This window comes from Phacochoerus africanus, chromosome 14 (genome assembly GCF_016906955.1).
Source record: "Phacochoerus africanus isolate WHEZ1 chromosome 14, ROS_Pafr_v1, whole genome shotgun sequence".
Taxonomy (NCBI): domain Eukaryota; kingdom Metazoa; phylum Chordata; class Mammalia; order Artiodactyla; family Suidae; genus Phacochoerus; species Phacochoerus africanus.
The window spans coordinates 55,891,875-55,908,178 of record NC_062557.1 but is presented as its reverse complement, the minus strand read 5'-3'; the positions used below and the strand labels follow the sequence as shown (position 1 = coordinate 55,908,178).

General features: G+C 44.1%; 1 protein-coding gene across 2 annotated transcripts in view; it reads right to left on the bottom strand.

Moving 5' to 3' along the window:
- The window catches only part of MAP2K4 (mitogen-activated protein kinase kinase 4), a 112,548-nt gene that overhangs the window by 36,010 nt on the left and 60,234 nt on the right, over positions 1-16,304 (bottom strand). For both annotated transcript variants that reach the window (XM_047756841.1, XM_047756840.1), the window contains exons 3-4: positions 15,711-15,885; positions 6,716-6,835 (exon numbers count right to left, since the gene is read on the bottom strand). In XM_047756841.1, coding sequence (XP_047612797.1) covers positions 6,716-6,835; positions 15,711-15,885 — 295 coding nt within the window. The remainder of the gene's footprint in view (positions 1-6,715; positions 6,836-15,710; positions 15,886-16,304) is intronic.

Here is a 16,304-nt window from a genome sequence, read left to right as displayed (position 1 = left end):
AAAAATGCAAGGTTGGCTTAACATTTGAAAAGCAATCCACGTAATTTAACATATTAAAAATGAATTTTTAGAATATAATACAATTATCTCAAGAACATAAAAGAGGTTTTGGAGTTCCCATCATGGCGCAGCGGAAACAAATCCGACTAGAAACCATGAGGTTGCAGGTTCCATCCCTGGCCACACTCAGTGGGTTAAGGATCTGGTGTTGTGGTGAGCTGTGGTACAGGCCAGCAGCTGTAGCTCCGATTCGACCGCTAGCCTGGGAACCTCCATATGCCATGGGTGCAGCCCTAGAAAAGAAAAAAAAAAAGAATATAAAAGAGCTTTTTATATTCTAATATCTGTTCCTGATAAAAACTCAGAAACTAGAAACAGACAGGGACTTCTTCAGCCCAGGTACTACTATGAAAATCCCACAGACAACATCATACTTAATGTGAGAGCCTGAGTGCTCTCCCCCTAGGATCAGAAACAAGACAAGGATTCCACTCTCACCATTTCTATTCCATGCAATAAGGCAAGAAATAAGTAAATAAAATAAAAGGAAACTAAATTGGGGGAGGGGGGGAAGTGGACTCTCTTTATTCATAGACCATGTGATAATATATACAGAAAATCCAACAGAATCTACAAAAAGCTACAAGAACTCCCAAGTGAGTTTAACAAGGTTTCAGTACACAAGATAAATAAACAAAAATCAACTGTATTTCTACATACCAGTCGCAAAACAAGAAGAAACAAAATCTTCTTAAATAGCATGTATTAAAGCATCAAAAATATTAAATACTAAAAGAATAACTTAAAAAATCTGAAAGATTGGTGCAGTGAAGACTATAAAACACTGCTGAGGAAAAGGAAAAATGTAAACAAGTGAGCTACTATGTAAACAGGTCATTAGACTTCACACCGTTAAAATAGTAATACTTCCGTAATTGACCTATAAATCCTGTATAATCCCAATAAAAAATCCTGGAGGTTTTTTTTTTTTGTACAAAGTGATAAACAGATTCCAAAACTCACGTGGAAATACAAAGGATGAGAAAGAACCAAAACAATTTTTAAAAAATTAAAAGTTTAAAGACCGGTACTACCTGACTGTAAGACTTTCCATAAGGCTAGCGCAAAGAAGACAGTATGGAATTGGAGTTCCTGTCATGGCTCAGAGGAAACGAATCTGACTAGCATCCTTGAGGACTCAGGTTCGATCCCTGGTCTCGCTCAGCAGGTTAAGGATCCAATGTTGCAGTCATGGCTCAGATATGGCATCGCTGTGGCTGTGGCATAGGCCGGTGCCTGGGACCTTCCATATGCTGTGGGTGCAGCCCTTAAAAAAAAAAAAGACAGTAGGGATTTTGTGAAAAAACACACAAAACAGATCAATGGAATAGACTAGAAAGTTCAGAAATGGACCCATACACATATGGACAATTGATTTCTGACAAAGGTACAAAGGATATCCCTTTGCAAAGAAAGGAAACATCAATCCATAACTCTCACTATACAAAAACCAACTCCAAATGAACGCTAAATGTGTGATATTTAAAACTAGAACTGCTAAAAGAAAATGTAAAAAAATCCAAGTGACACTGAGTTAAGCAGAGATTCCTCAGATATAATATACTAAGGCACGATACATAGAAGAAAAAACTGATAAGCTGGCCTACATCAACATTAAAAACTTTAAACTTTCAAAAAAAACCTCTGTTAAGAGTATACTAAGATAAGCCATGGATGGAGGGAGGCCAATATACACAATCACATATCTGATAATAAACCTGTATCGAGAATACATTTTTTAAAAACTCCAAAAATTTAATGATAAGAAAAACAAACAGAAAACAAATTTAACAGACAAAAGATTTAAACGGAAACCTCAACAAAGAAGACACTGTTGGAAAACGAGCTCATGAAAAGTTGTGCAACATCATTAGGGAAATGTAAGTTTTAAAAGTTACAATGAGGTTCCACTGCACAACTATTAGAATGGCTAAAAATAAGATGGACTGTACCAAGAGATGGAAAAGATGTGGAAGAAAGAGAACTCTCATACACTACTTGTCTAAACTGGCTTTTTTTTTTGGTCTTTTCAGGGCCCCACCGTGGCATATGGAGGTTCCCAGGCTAGGGGTCGAATCGGAGCTGCAGCCACCAGCCTACACCACAGCCACAGCAACGTGGGATCTGATCCGAGTCTGCAACCTACACCACAGCTCACGACAACGCCAGCTCCTTAACCCACAGAGCGAGGCCAGGGATTGAACCTGCAGCCTCATGGTTTCCAGTCAGATTCGTTAACCACTGAGCCACCACGGGAACTCCTGGTCTAAGTTGAGAATGGTACAACTACTTTGGAAAACAGTTTGCTCATTTTTTTAAAGTTTAACACACCCTCACTGTATGATCTAGCCATTCCCTTCCCAAGTATTTACTCCAGGGAAATGAAAGCACACGTCCACTCAAAGACTCATACACAAATGTCCTGGCAGCTTTATTTATAATAGACAAAAACTGGAGACAACCCAAGGGTCCACCAGCAGGTGCATGAGTAAACTAATGGTGCCATATCCGCACAGGGAGGCACTACGAACACTGCTGAACAACACGAAGTGACAAAACTACTGACACACGCCACAACATGAAGTGCAAGGTAACTGTGCCAAGTGGAAAGTGGTAAAACACGAAGGGCACATACTGTAAGACGCCCCTGACATAAAACTCCAGAAAATGCACCTTCATCTACAGGGAAGGTTGCCTGAGGACCGTGACAGCCGAGAGGAAGGACATGTCCCCCACAGGGCATGAGGACACCGGGAGTGATGGCTACGCCCATCACCCTGGTTACGGGGATAACTCCATGGGTGCAGCTGAGATATAAACTTGCAGGGGGGGAGGGAGGGGCGAGGGCATGAGCATAGGTGGGGGTAGAAAAAGGGAGGAAGTGACTAAATTCAGTTAACACTGCCGCCGCCGCCACCGTTTATATGACCTAATGAACTCCTGCAATCACAGGTTACTCAGAACAGTACTTCCTACACCAGAATTTCCCCAACCTCAAAAGCTATGTGAAGTAAGGGTTTCCTTGCTGTTAAATTCTGAAAATGTATATATTTAAAGACATTTTTAAAGTGATTCTAGGTCTCAATACTGAAGATAAATGGTCCATCTGGCCTTTGTGTAAGCCATAATAAAAGTCACTTTTATCATTCAATACTGCCAAGCTCTTTTTTTTTTTCCTAGTCTACAAAGTCTGAAAATGAATTTAGAAACCTATGCAATGAGATGTCTTAATAAACTATCCAAATAAAACCTAAGTTGTCTTTGGACTTTCTACTCAAGTTTAGTTCCATTCTAGAAAGACGTATATACGAGGTTGGCAACAACAGCAGCAAACAAGCTACTACCTTCAGTATTGGGTGTTATTTATTCACTGATCCAAATAACCTTATGGAACTTTCAGAGGCTCAACGTTACCCAAAGGCAAGATTAATCTCTACGCAGCTGCTGCAAGAATACGAAAAACTCTGCCTCGAAGCTCCCTGGTTGTTGGTTGAGTGAACCAGACCAAGAGCTGGTGTTTCGTGGTCGTATAAATTTAGTGAAGTGAAACACTCGGAGGGTTTCCCACAGGGACAGGAGTTACAAGCATCTGTCTCGCTCACAACAGCGGTCAGGTACGAAGTCCTGACCGCATCCTCGCCCCTTCAGTCCTGCCTTCCACAAACCCGGAACTCTGCGTCTACTACCTCAACTGAAAGTCACGGTGCCAAAAAGACAGAACTTCAGGAAACACACTTGAACTATGCAGAGGCACACGTTCAAGGTCACCTTTCTACTTCTAAACTGCATTTCTCCTTACTTCTTCCATTCTAAAATTTAAGGGGGTGGAGGGTGGCTTCAAATTCCGTCTATCCCGGCGTTTCGTGACTTTACACAATGTTACAGTTCCTGAGCCTTCATCTTAACATATTCAAAACCTGTAATGTTGAAAAGGCATATTATTTCTTAAAATACGCTCAAGTTCTTCACCCCTGGACTACTTGTGGTGTAACTGAAAGAACAGTGAAAGCTGTTCACTGAAAAACTAAAAGCTTTTCATCTCTGAAGTACCACCTTTGCCATGTATGGGCTGTGCGACTGGTCAGATTAGTACTCAAATCTCAGTTACCTCCCTGGAAAAAGGGGCTAATACCGCCAAGCCCCCGAGACTGCTGTGAAAACAGTGAGTGTGGAAACCACAGAGCATTCACTAGACATTAGTGCTTACAGAAGCAGAGCCCAACTCCCGCCAACCTTCCTGAGACAGGACACCGAATTTTACCCAGCGAGTCCTAAGAAATCATAAGATTACTGTTCAGATACCATTCCAAGCTTTTCGTGTTGTTTTCAATAACTTTTCAACCATGGATATCACTTACTCTGCCTTCTTTTCATAAAATCACTCTTTGTACTACCTAACCTGGGACTACATATTTCCATGCTGCTTAGATTAATTATCAAGTAAATGGACATGAGAAATAAACCGGCACATCTGCGCACCATGGAGGTGAATCCCGGTTACAACAGAGCCGGTGACCACACGTGGAGAAGCCGGCCGGCCTGCACTCAGGGAGACCATCTCGCTCACTCCAAACGACGACCGTTCTGGGGGTAGGACTTGAGGAGGACTGTGGCCAGGGAGGCAGTGATGATGACAAATAAATGTACGGCTTTCGGGGGGAAGGGAGGAGGGGAGGGCGAGATTCTTGGGCAGCATGGAGAATTCCAGATTCACCGTCTTACAAACAGACAGAGTGTATGACAGGTCCAGGATGCAGTAGCATGCCTCAACCCAGTGTGCTGAAGTGAAATAATACCAGGTGAAATGGGAGGAACGGGCAACACATTCAACACATCTGGTCATAAAAAAGTAAAAAGTCACGTCATGAAAAAGTACAGGAGCAGGAGTAGAGAGAAGCTGTGTGAGTCAAGAACTAACAGGGATTAGTTTGTGATTCAACAAAGAAACGGCCTCTGTCACGAAGGAGATGACGTCCAGTTACTAGAGTTAACTTTGAAGAGCACAGAAAAACAAATACAAATTTCAGGATTGGGTGGCGAATTAACTGACGAACCTCTAAGGTCTTTCCCAACTGTAAGATTTCACGTATTTCTATTCAGTATAACATTCAGTCCTGTCTTATTACATAGTATTTTTTGAGTAATGAATGACAACAAAACCCCAAGACTATACTCTCTGCAACCCAATCGCAAAAAGAAGAGATGGGTGGGATGCATTTTTTTCCTCACCAGCCCATAACAAACCCACCAGCATCAGCTCATCTTAGCATTTTCAAAATGAGAACGGTATTTCTAAAGAGCATTAAAAGAGCATCTAAAGTTCAAGTCCCAATTCACCTAATAAAATATCACAAGTGTCTGATAACTGTCCAGGACACCATCAGCTTCCAGCTTCAGTTCCTGACCCTAACTCACATCTCAGCTTTAGGTGGTGGGGTGACGGGAGATGAGTAAGTGGATGGACAGCTGGGGGGCAGAAGTGAAAACCCACATCAGGACGCAGAATCATCAGAAGCCAAAGACAAACACGATCCTGAGACCAAGAATTTAAAGTTCTACTTTCACAGTTCTCGTCACGGCTCAGCAGGAGGGAACAGGACTGGTACCCATGAGGAAGCAGGTTTGATCTCTGGCCTCCCTCAGTGGGTTAAGGATCCAGCGTTGCCATAAGCTGTGGTATAGCTCGCAGATGCAGCTCAGAGCTGGCATTGCTGTGGCAACTGTAGCTCCAATTGACCCCTAGTCTGGGAACCTCCACATGCCGTGGGTGCGGCCCTAAAAAGACCAAAAAAAAAAAACCAAACAAAAAAAGACACACACACACACAATAAGTTCTAGTTTCTACATAAAAATCTGGATAACAGCATTAGATAAAAAAATTTCTGCTATAGTTGATAAGTTCCATGTCTGGTGGATTTTATGGGGATTGTGTGTGGACACAAATAAATGTTTATGATAAATGCAGATACAGTTGATGACAGAAATGAATAAAAGTTTTTGTTTGCTTGTTTGTCCTTTCTAGGGCCGTACCCATGGCATGTGGAGGTTCCCAGGCTAGGGGTTTAATCGGAGCTGTAGCCGCCAGCCTACACCACAGCCACAGCAACGTGGGATCCGAGCCGCGTCTGTGATCTACACCATAGCTCAAGGCAACGCCGGATCCTCAACCCACTGAGCGAGGCCGGGGATCAAACCCGCAACCTTATGGTTCCTGGTTGGATTCGTTAACCATTGTGCCATGACGGGAACTCCCAGAAAGGAAGAAAAGTTTCAAAGGGAGTAGGGGAGGCTGAGGAAGCTCAAGGATAAGAGAGATCTAAATCTACAGTAACATGTTTTCAAGTCAGTTGACTTGTCCGTCTCTTAAAAAACAGAAACTATTTATAAGTGAAGCAGGAAATATGGAATTCACAAATGATAGCCATAAGATAATTAACTAATTAACTGAAGTATGAAATTCAGCCCTTAACCAAAGGACCATGAATGGTAGAAAGTAACGTGCAACTTATCATGGTCACATACTAAAACATCGAGAAATGAATTTATTACTAATGCGGGGCCTTTAACTGCAGGCTAGACTCAGATCCTGCCATCCTGTTCCTCACTCCAAGCAGCCGTCCGCGCGCCAGCTGAGACCCGAACAGTGCCTTCCTACCTCTCTGAAGAGTGCGCCGTAAAACTGAACAATGTACGGGCAGTCGCTGCTCCTCATCACTACGTCCAGATCCATCAGAAGCTGCTTTTGCTCTTTTTCATCCACTGTTGACCGAATTCTCTGGAAAAGAATGATAAAAGATGTCACAAAGACATAAACAACATCTTTAGAAACGCGAGAAAAACCACTACCACAAGCAGGAAAATTTCGCAGCCAACTTCACGAATACTAACTGGACATAAAAATGAAAATCTCCCTCATACTTTACGAGAACAGTCTTCTCACAGGAAAACAAAACAGCACTTTGAAAAACGTTTTTCCGCAAAACAGCACTTCGGAACTCCTCAAGGGCCACAGGGCTTTTTACCCACAAGCATCCTCTGGTGATGCCGGAAGGAGTGCTGCACCGCTCTTGTCCGTGAACTCAGCCCACGTGCGAACGGAGGGAAACGCCTACGAGCCACACTTTAAACAGTTTACGTGGAGTAATTCCAAGCGGTTTCACAGGTACTCTCAGAATTGTACGGACCCTCGGCATTCGAAGCCAGACCGGCCCTCTTCCCTCCCTGGCACCCTTAGGCCTCAGCACCCGTGCCCTTTAGAGAAGGAAGCGAGCCCAGAACAGGTGAAAGTGAGAGCCAGCGCAGGGCAGCACGCGACTCGCATCCGTCTTCCCCAGATCCCACGCTGGCGTTTTCCCCTTCCCCGCACCCTCCGGACGTTACGAACAAAAAGCTCTACCCGACTCTCCAACCCGTGAGTCAGAATGCAGGGGGAGTGAATCTGAAAACGAGGACGCAGAGGGCTCTTGGTCCGCTCCAACAGGAGGCCCTCCTCTGAACACTGCAGAGCTGGGGGGGCGCCCCCTCCGCCCCAACAACGAAGCCTCTGCGGCACCCCCACCTCCCGCTGCCCGCCCAGGAACTGTACAGAACACGGTGATGCTCAGAGGGACAGAAGACAGGAGCGATCGAGCTCCGCGACTGCAAAACACCACTGATGAGGGCAGAGGCTCACGTCGAGGCATGCACACGACTCTCGTTCTCGTAAAAAGTTCACAAGGGCACACCCGCCACTGGGTACAAGGCAAAGCGCATACTTACAAGGCAAGTTAGTATCAAAAAACACACAACGTGGCATTTTGTCTCCCAAAGACCTGACGGTATCTGTCCTCAATGTTCTTGAAGGGGAAGAAGGCTGTCAATTAAATTCTTGAGCCCATTTTACAGAAGAGAAGCCAGAGGCACAGAGAGATACAAAAGACGTATTCCATGTGACATGACAATAAGCAGGCGTGTAAGGAAGAGAAGTGGGTTCTCCCGTTTCCATTTATCCACACTAAATGCAAAATTCCATCTATTCCAAATACAAACAAGTTTAATTTTGCAACTTAAAATTTATGGCCTACGAGCTACAGTACTTCACACCCAATAAATTTTATTTACTAACTGGCATCCATCATGTATATACTGGTTTATTTTAAACTTTCACATTCAATATTCTGCCCAAATAAAAAAAATAATAAAAACGAAGTAAGAATAGTACTGTTAAAATTAAGAAAATTTCCCCCTTTCTCTCATTTCTGTATTTTCATAGTTTGGAGATTAATAATTCTGCTTAAAAAAAAAAGACAGACTTGAAAATAACAACATAATCAAATAAACTTAGAAAGCGTGTATCAATTCTAATGGATACTCCTTCTGTGCTTTTGTTTTGAAATGGAGAAGTATCTGGGGAAAGAGATGTGGGGAACAGAATAAATGGGAAAACGACTGTGAAAGGGTACGACCACTAGTCCCAGCAGGTAAGGCCTCTAAACTCTCACGGATTCTTGCCCGGTTGTCACAGGGCCCAGCAGAGGAGGGTCCAGAGGGCAGTATAACAAGGTGACAAAGGAAGGAAGGTGACTGGCATCCCTGCAGCACAGGTCCCCGGGTAGCTGCTTACTGGAAGTTAGGAATAAGGTACAAGCATTCAAAAGCCAAGGAGGGGTGAGCTCCCCGACCAGAAACTTGCCAGGGCACAGTGGAACGCGGCAAGGTGGGGTACTCAGTGACTGTGGAGGAGATCCGTGTGTGGCTGCAAAGACTATTCTTGACACTGATTAAATCAGTCTGACAGGGGAGAAAGCCATGAGTACTTGGGCCATTAGCAAGACAAAATGCTATTTTCAATTTACCACCAACTCAAAGCAGAACACCTGGAGACATTCATCCTTCGGCAAAACCACATGGGATCTGCTGTCACTGGGATGGGGCTCAGTGACTGTGGCTCCTTCCTCCACAGAAGTGTCTGTCACCACCTAACGTTACTGCGAGTATTTGTTCTACACTTCAAGGGGTTGCCAGAGGTCTCGCCAACATGGTATGAAAGCCTGAGCCATCACTCACAGGACAAGAATGAAATCACAAGCTCGCCCTGTCAACCTTTAGCACCAACTGATCCACCCTCGCAGGAATCCTAAAACAGGCACCTGCGCAAACTCGGCACACAGGATCTCAGGGGGAGCTCCTCTCCACAGAGGAAAGAGGGATACAGTAAGGGGGCGACAGTCTTTTATTTGAAATCAAACAATGAAGAGAATAAACCTTTCTTAACTGATGTAACTGTGATAAAGATATTTTGAGTGTCTAGTTCCTAGGATCCATGAGCTGCTGCGCCACAGGAGCAACCTAGTGCATCAAGCACCCCATGCCAGCGCCTCCTCCTCAAGTCAGCATCTGAGAGGAAAACATAAAGGGCCAGTGGTAGGACTTCAGATCAGCCTAGGCCAGTGAGGGAGCAGAGAGCAGAGCAAGGATCACACTCGGCTCCCCACGCATCCCCTTGGACTCTTGCAAACATTCGATCCTTACAGCCCAGAAGAAACGTCCAAAATCCAGTTCTAATACAAAGTTGGAAACCCCGCAGAGCACTGCAGCACAGCAATGTGCTATCAGCTTCCTCGGAGCTACAGGAAATCTCAGGCATTCTTATTTTTCCAATTTCCAAACAAAGACTTTATATCCCACAGATGCAGCAACTCTTACCCTCAGCTGCTGAAGAGTCTTCTAAACAGACCACACATACGAATGTCCATGCCACTTCACAACAGTCTCACGAATGAGGTCCAAGCAGATGGCAGCATCAGCCCAACAAAGAGGAAAAACAACAACAACAACGAACAGCAAAGCTGGAATGCTGATCACAGATGCAAAACTATTTTTCATGTCGAAGAGTAACGAACTCTACGTGTTAAATAGTTGTCTTACATTACGAAAGCGCATGCTTTACTCAGGCTGAAAGAAAGGATACTGATAACTGCAAAATCATCCAAGTCTTTACAATCAATTTAATGAACTCTCGATGGCATCTTTGTCAAATTAGTGTAGGACCTCTCCTTCTTCCCACTGAGGCCACGGAGGCCCGATTAAGTCTGTTCACACATCTTCTGCTATGCGGCATCAGAGAGCTTGCGAGCTCAGCTCCAGAAACATACGAGATGTCACATCACCCAAGAGCTGCCTTGAGGACAAAGTTAGTACGACAAGCTGGGTATGTCTTGACGAGGCTGGTGTCAACTTCCTCCCCTTCACTAATTACCTCATCCACATGTAAGAAGCACAACTGCATCTCAGCACTGACACATTTAAGGGCCTAAAGAGCAGAAGCGACAGACCACTACGGCAGTACCCATGACCATAAGGTGAGGTAAGAGAAAATGTGATGTTAAACTGACTTGAGAGGCATGGTCATAAGACAACAAAGAACAACAGAAAATGTGCAGGAGGCGTATCCCTGGAATCCAGTCTCAAGGCCAAACCCTCGAGGACCCTCGTTTAGAGTGAGGGGTGATAAGACAGGTTTTTCTCCAAAGAGCTACGTCCACTGGGATATGGTCCTATGTCACAACTCAGTCGGGTCGACCAAGTGAAGGTAGAGGGTTTCAGAACTAGGTACCCAGAACATTCAGAAACACATAGTGGTTGACTGCATTTCACCAAGAGCAACCATCTGAAAACTGTCCCACCTGGACCCCAAAGGTTTCCTCAGAGCTCATGCCCCAAGGGCTTCCCATCTGGGTAGGCACCTCCAATCCATCACATCACCCAGAAGAGTGCTAAGTTCATCTACGTATTGGGGTCCACATATGATTATGTTAACGGAAAGGAGCAACGGCAAGAGAAACACAGGTACTCTAGGAGCTCCAACCCTAACGACGCAAGGGACGTGAGTTCAAAACCAAGGCCAATTGGAGGGCAGCTCTGCCATGTGCTTGGGATCAGCCCACCCCTGGCATCACTCCACTTAACACTTTTATTCTGCAGCACCACAGCATTTAAGCAACACGAGGAAGCATAAAACACGGGGCGATCAATTGTGGCTTTCTTAGTAAGCCACGCGATCTGCCAATCAAAGGAGAACCCGAGACACTGGAATCCAGTCTCAATTCCAAACAAGAGAGCCATGGCTCTGCATCCCACAAGTGATCTGGATAACAGGACACGAGCACTGTGGACTTCTGAGATGCAACAAAACTAGCTAACAAGGCACTCTACACCAGCAGAAGGAAGCTTTTCAAATTTAAAAAGCCACGTCTGTCAACTATCATTCTAGCGCTTTCAGAACAAGGTGGAAGACCCACGTTTAAGACTAAAATGAGCCCCTCCAATAATGCTTGTGGTCCCCAGCAAATTTATTCAGTGACAGAAGTGGCAAGGTCCCTACTGGAAAACAAGCCAGGCCACCCTTTGCGGACCCTGCCTCCCCACAGGCCCTCTGCACCAGGAGGCTGCCGAATGAGCAGAGGAAGCCCCACCCTTCTCAGAGGCCTGCTGATGCTGCTGGGCAGAGGGCGCCGGTCCCTCCCACCAGGCCTTGGGCCCAGGTTGTGGCCCTTCGGCTGCTCTGACCGGATGCTGATCATCTGTGCACTAACTCCGCTGGGTGTTTTTCCCCCAGACCTGAATTTCTCTAATCCTAGCTGGGAAAGTTAGTCCTGACTGCTTCTTCAAACCACTGTCACGCAAAGTGGGGAATGAAATAAACGTCATTTGCAGAGGATACTGACCCAAGCCTGGAGCACCAGCCAGAGTCAAAGGACATCCTTCCTGAGCTTTGAAAGACTCTGTGGCAATACTGGCTTTGCCCAGGGAGAGCTGACCTGGCAGTATTTATTACTCCCATGCACACAAGGGTAAAACCTGCTTCCCCAGGATGTGCAAAATCTAAAATGAATGATTAACACCCCCCACACCTTAGGTCTGACACGGAACCTCCCTGGCAGCTTGGTGAACTGTCCTTGGGCCAGAGGTCAATACACTGTCATAAGTATAACTCTTACACACACACGGTGTGTTATCTTGTAGAATCTGATTTATGAGATCATAATTGACTTTGAGATTAGTCTTGAAGCTAATTATTTCCAGTAATTAATAGGTCATCTTTTCAAACATTTCTTATATGTGGCAAAATAAATCTGGGAAAGGGCTCCCTCAAACCTAAAAATGAGGAATAAATAATAATTTTTAAAAATCACACTAATACCCCAGTTCACTTTGGTACAGATACTGCAAGCAAATCCGAGGATAATTTCCAGGGTAAGCTTAATGTTGACTAAAGAAATCCTTCAACAGTCCTCAAGTGTGTGTTTCAACACTTAGTACAGAGCTGCTTTGAGTGGGCTTCTCATCTCACCAGCACCAAGGAAAACTCAGAAGAGGGGGACGCGCTGTCTCGAAGCCCCTTCGGACCCCCACAGTCCTGACCTCAAGCTGAATGTAGTGGGGGCTCGGCAACAGAGCCGTCCACGCCTAAGATGTCAAATCTGACTCCTTAATGGTCTGTTGCCTCTTTGCAAGCCCGCTTGTCTGTCGGGTCTGTGTACCTAAGTGAGGGGCAAACCAACTCTCTCAGGTGTGATGAAAGGCTGAGTTTTCTCGAAGAGACCAACAATAATACAGTTTAAAATGGGTAGTAGATGGCATGTATCACCATCAAACTAGTTATCAGATTTTAATGTAGATTAATGCAAAAACACTCTTCCAGTAGTAATATGAACACGTGGAATGTAATTCCAACACCCCATCTATACGTTGACTGGGCAACCTAGAATACTCTATCCAGCAAGAATATCATTTAAAATAGAAGGGGAAATAAAAATTTTTTCCAACAAACAAAAACTAAAAGAATACAGCAACACAAAACCCAGGCTAAAAGAAATACTGAAAGGGTTTCTCTAAACCAAAAAGAAAGGAAGGAAAGGGAAGAAAAAAGAAAAGAAAAAAAAAAGAAGAAGAAGAGGAAGAACTAGGACTGAGGAAACCGCAATCAGAGAGCAGTCACTCAAATAAGCCAGCATACAGATTTAATCATGAACATGCTTCAAACAAAATAAAATTAAAAAGAAAAAAGTCATCAAAAATCATAAAATGTGGGCAAGGGATGTTAGGAAATAAATAACCCTTTTTGTTTGTATGTTTCTCTTCTTAATTTTAATATAGTAATGAAGTGTTTGAACCTACAGGACCATCAGGCTAAAACACACAATTATAGGAAGGGGTTAGCATACTTAAAAAACAGGGCAACCACAAGCCAAAACCAAATATTGCATTCGCAAAAAATGAAAAAAAAAAACAAAAAAAACCCCACTCAAGCAGATAATAACAGGAGACCATCCAACCAAAAAAAAAAAAAAGAAAGGAAGAATGGAGAACCATAGAATCGACTGGAACACGAGGTTCAAAATGGCAATAAATAATCATCTATCAATTATCACCTTAAATGTCAATGGACTGAATGCCCCAATCAAAAGACACAGAGTGGCTGAGTGGATAAAAAGGCAAAAACCTTCAATATGCTGCCTACAAGAAACTCACCTTAGGACAAACGATACATATAGATTGAAAGTGAAAGGGTGGGGAAAAATATTGCACACCTATACGTTGACTGGAATGTCACATTATCAAAGTTCACTATGATTGTGGCCATATCTCATTTTTTCCTTTTTCATTTGAAACTGCCCTCCCACCACTCCCCATGCTAAACTACCACGTTTGCTCAAGAGTTCCAGGTAATAAGCAAAGGTAGACACTATCACCTGGTGGGCAACAGATGAGACAGTTATCAGTCTGTAGGTCCCATGGCCATCTCCAAAGGATGCCTTAAGAATTGGGATTTTTAACAGCATTCCAACAGGGGATCTCGAAATAAGGTCAGATGACAAATGGCAGGCAACAATTTCCCATTTTCACTCTTAAATTCCTTCCAAACTTGAGCAGGCATTACACAGTTTCGAACGTTAGCAAAGGGACATTCAAAGTGAAGGAACCCCGTTACCTTTACGCCCTATTAACCGTGACTAAAATCTCTCCAGATTACCCAAACAGATCACGAGGCTGATCAGCGCAGAAAAGCATGCATAGCACACACTGAAAAGAGCAGACATGGTTACTTTAAATCACCTTCCTGGGTACCTGGGAGAAAAGTTTAGAACTTTAGTTATATAGGATAGCTTTCCTTGAAGCCCCAGCCAAGTCAAAGTGGGTGTCATGCACAGACAGTACAGAGGGCAAGGCAACACTCGTGCAGAAGAGTCTCCATAAAATGACTTTCTTCCCACTCACACTACAGTGCACAACAGAAAAAGAGAGAAATCATTTCACATTCCAAGAAAAACAACATTTTATTTCAACAGATAATCCAAAAAAGATGTCTGAGCTTGTGCAAAATTTTGTATACGTATGCATCTTCCCAGGAGAAGTTTATAGTTCTCACCACATTGTAAAAGAAATTTGACCAAAAGCAGATGAAGAACCCATTAAGAGAATCCTAAAATTTCTCCCCATCATTAATTTTTCGCTAGTTTTACATAACCCAGCAGCAGAGAGGAATGTTCAATGGTGAAGGAGGCCAAATATTTACAGGAACATTCTGCTCACAATACACTTCAACACAGGTAGCATTTTATATTAAGTGATACAATTCCACTCCCAAAAGCCAAGCAGGAAACAGGCCACTCCTCTCATCAAACCGTTTTGATAAACTCTCAAAATAGGGGACTAACAGGAGGATGATCAGCTTGGACAGTCTGCAAACCCATTCTCAATGCCTGCAAACTGGGAGGTTACTTCTTCCCGTAAGAATTTTAAGTTCGATGAGAGTGTGGCCATATCTCGATGTCTCCTTTTGCTTCTTAAAGCCCCCTCCCCCACTGGTGTGTTTCCGGAAATACCTTATGCAGAGCGAATATTCATTAAACATCTGAACAAACACATGAACAAGTTAGAATGACTCGGCCCGTGGGAGTCTGACGGAAACCATCGGTCCATCACAGGTACCAACACAGGCCTGCCAGTACAGTCTACGGGCCAATCTCCAGTTCTGGCCATTCTTGACTTTTCTTTTTTTCCGTGAACACAGTAAGTGGCATGACACTCCCAATATGACAGAATGTGACAGCATTATCACAAAGTCTGCATTTCAGTACAACTTTCAAACCAGGGAACAGGGCAGTACTGAGTGGAGACGCAATAAACAAACAGAAGCCGAGCCGGTCAGGACCGAGTAAGGTTGAGGTTAGTGGCAACAGCATGTGCGTGGTTTCCAGGAAACCTTCAGTAAGACTGCTGTTAGCCCTAGCCCCGCACCCTGCCCAACCCACTGCGCTGCCTCTTCTTCCAGCTCCCGCCTGGCTCAGTGCAGCACTGCCCTGCTCCCGGGGCGGCCGCCCGGCCTGAACTCACCTGGGCAGTGCAGGGCCTGAAGCGGAAAACACGTTAGTGCGTCGTGCCGAAGTGCAGCGAGCACGCACACGTCACAGCTCACGTGTCCAGAGGGCACACGCCACGGACAAGACAACCTCCAAACAAAACACTCTCAAAAGAATGCGGAGAAACAAGTGTTTAAACACCCATATTTACCACAAAAGTAAGGACAGAGCAACAGTGGTGTTACTGCACCAAGAAATTGCACCTAATGCATTCAAGTACCAAAAGGAATTACGGGTATCACCTACTTTAACTGCCATTATTTGCCCACTTGGTTTGTGGACCATTTTGTTGACAGAACCATAAGCTCCTCGTCCAATTTCTCCAAGGTCTTTCAAGTCCTCTGCAGTGAAATCCCAGTGCTGCTCAGGGGAGATCTTCAGTTTTCCTGACGATTCAATGCTGTGTGTTCTCAGTCTCTCTCTGTTAAAATATTGGGAAGCAATTTTTCCACATTTTAAATAAGTTTTGACTTTTTTCTTTTAGCTAGCCCTGATTAATGCGTGGGAAAAACCTGTTTTCTCATCAGTTACTAAAACAGTCTGAGCTCCAAGTTTCTGGAGGTTTTTTGTTTGTGTCAGCTTGGTTTTTTACACACTGAATAATTAAGAAAGGCCTATATTTAGGTAGTCAATAAACATAGCTTTAGTGGGATTCATAAAACCAAATTTCCATTTACTGAAGAAACTAACACTACAGACCAGTTTCATTTCCAAATATAAGATCTTTTCCAAAGTTTGCAAAGCTGCATTATCAAATGCAGAATCCCAGCTGCTATAAACCACATTTCCAAAAAGCTCTTATCCTCCCTTACCCAAAGCAAGTTATTCCAGGTCCTCAAT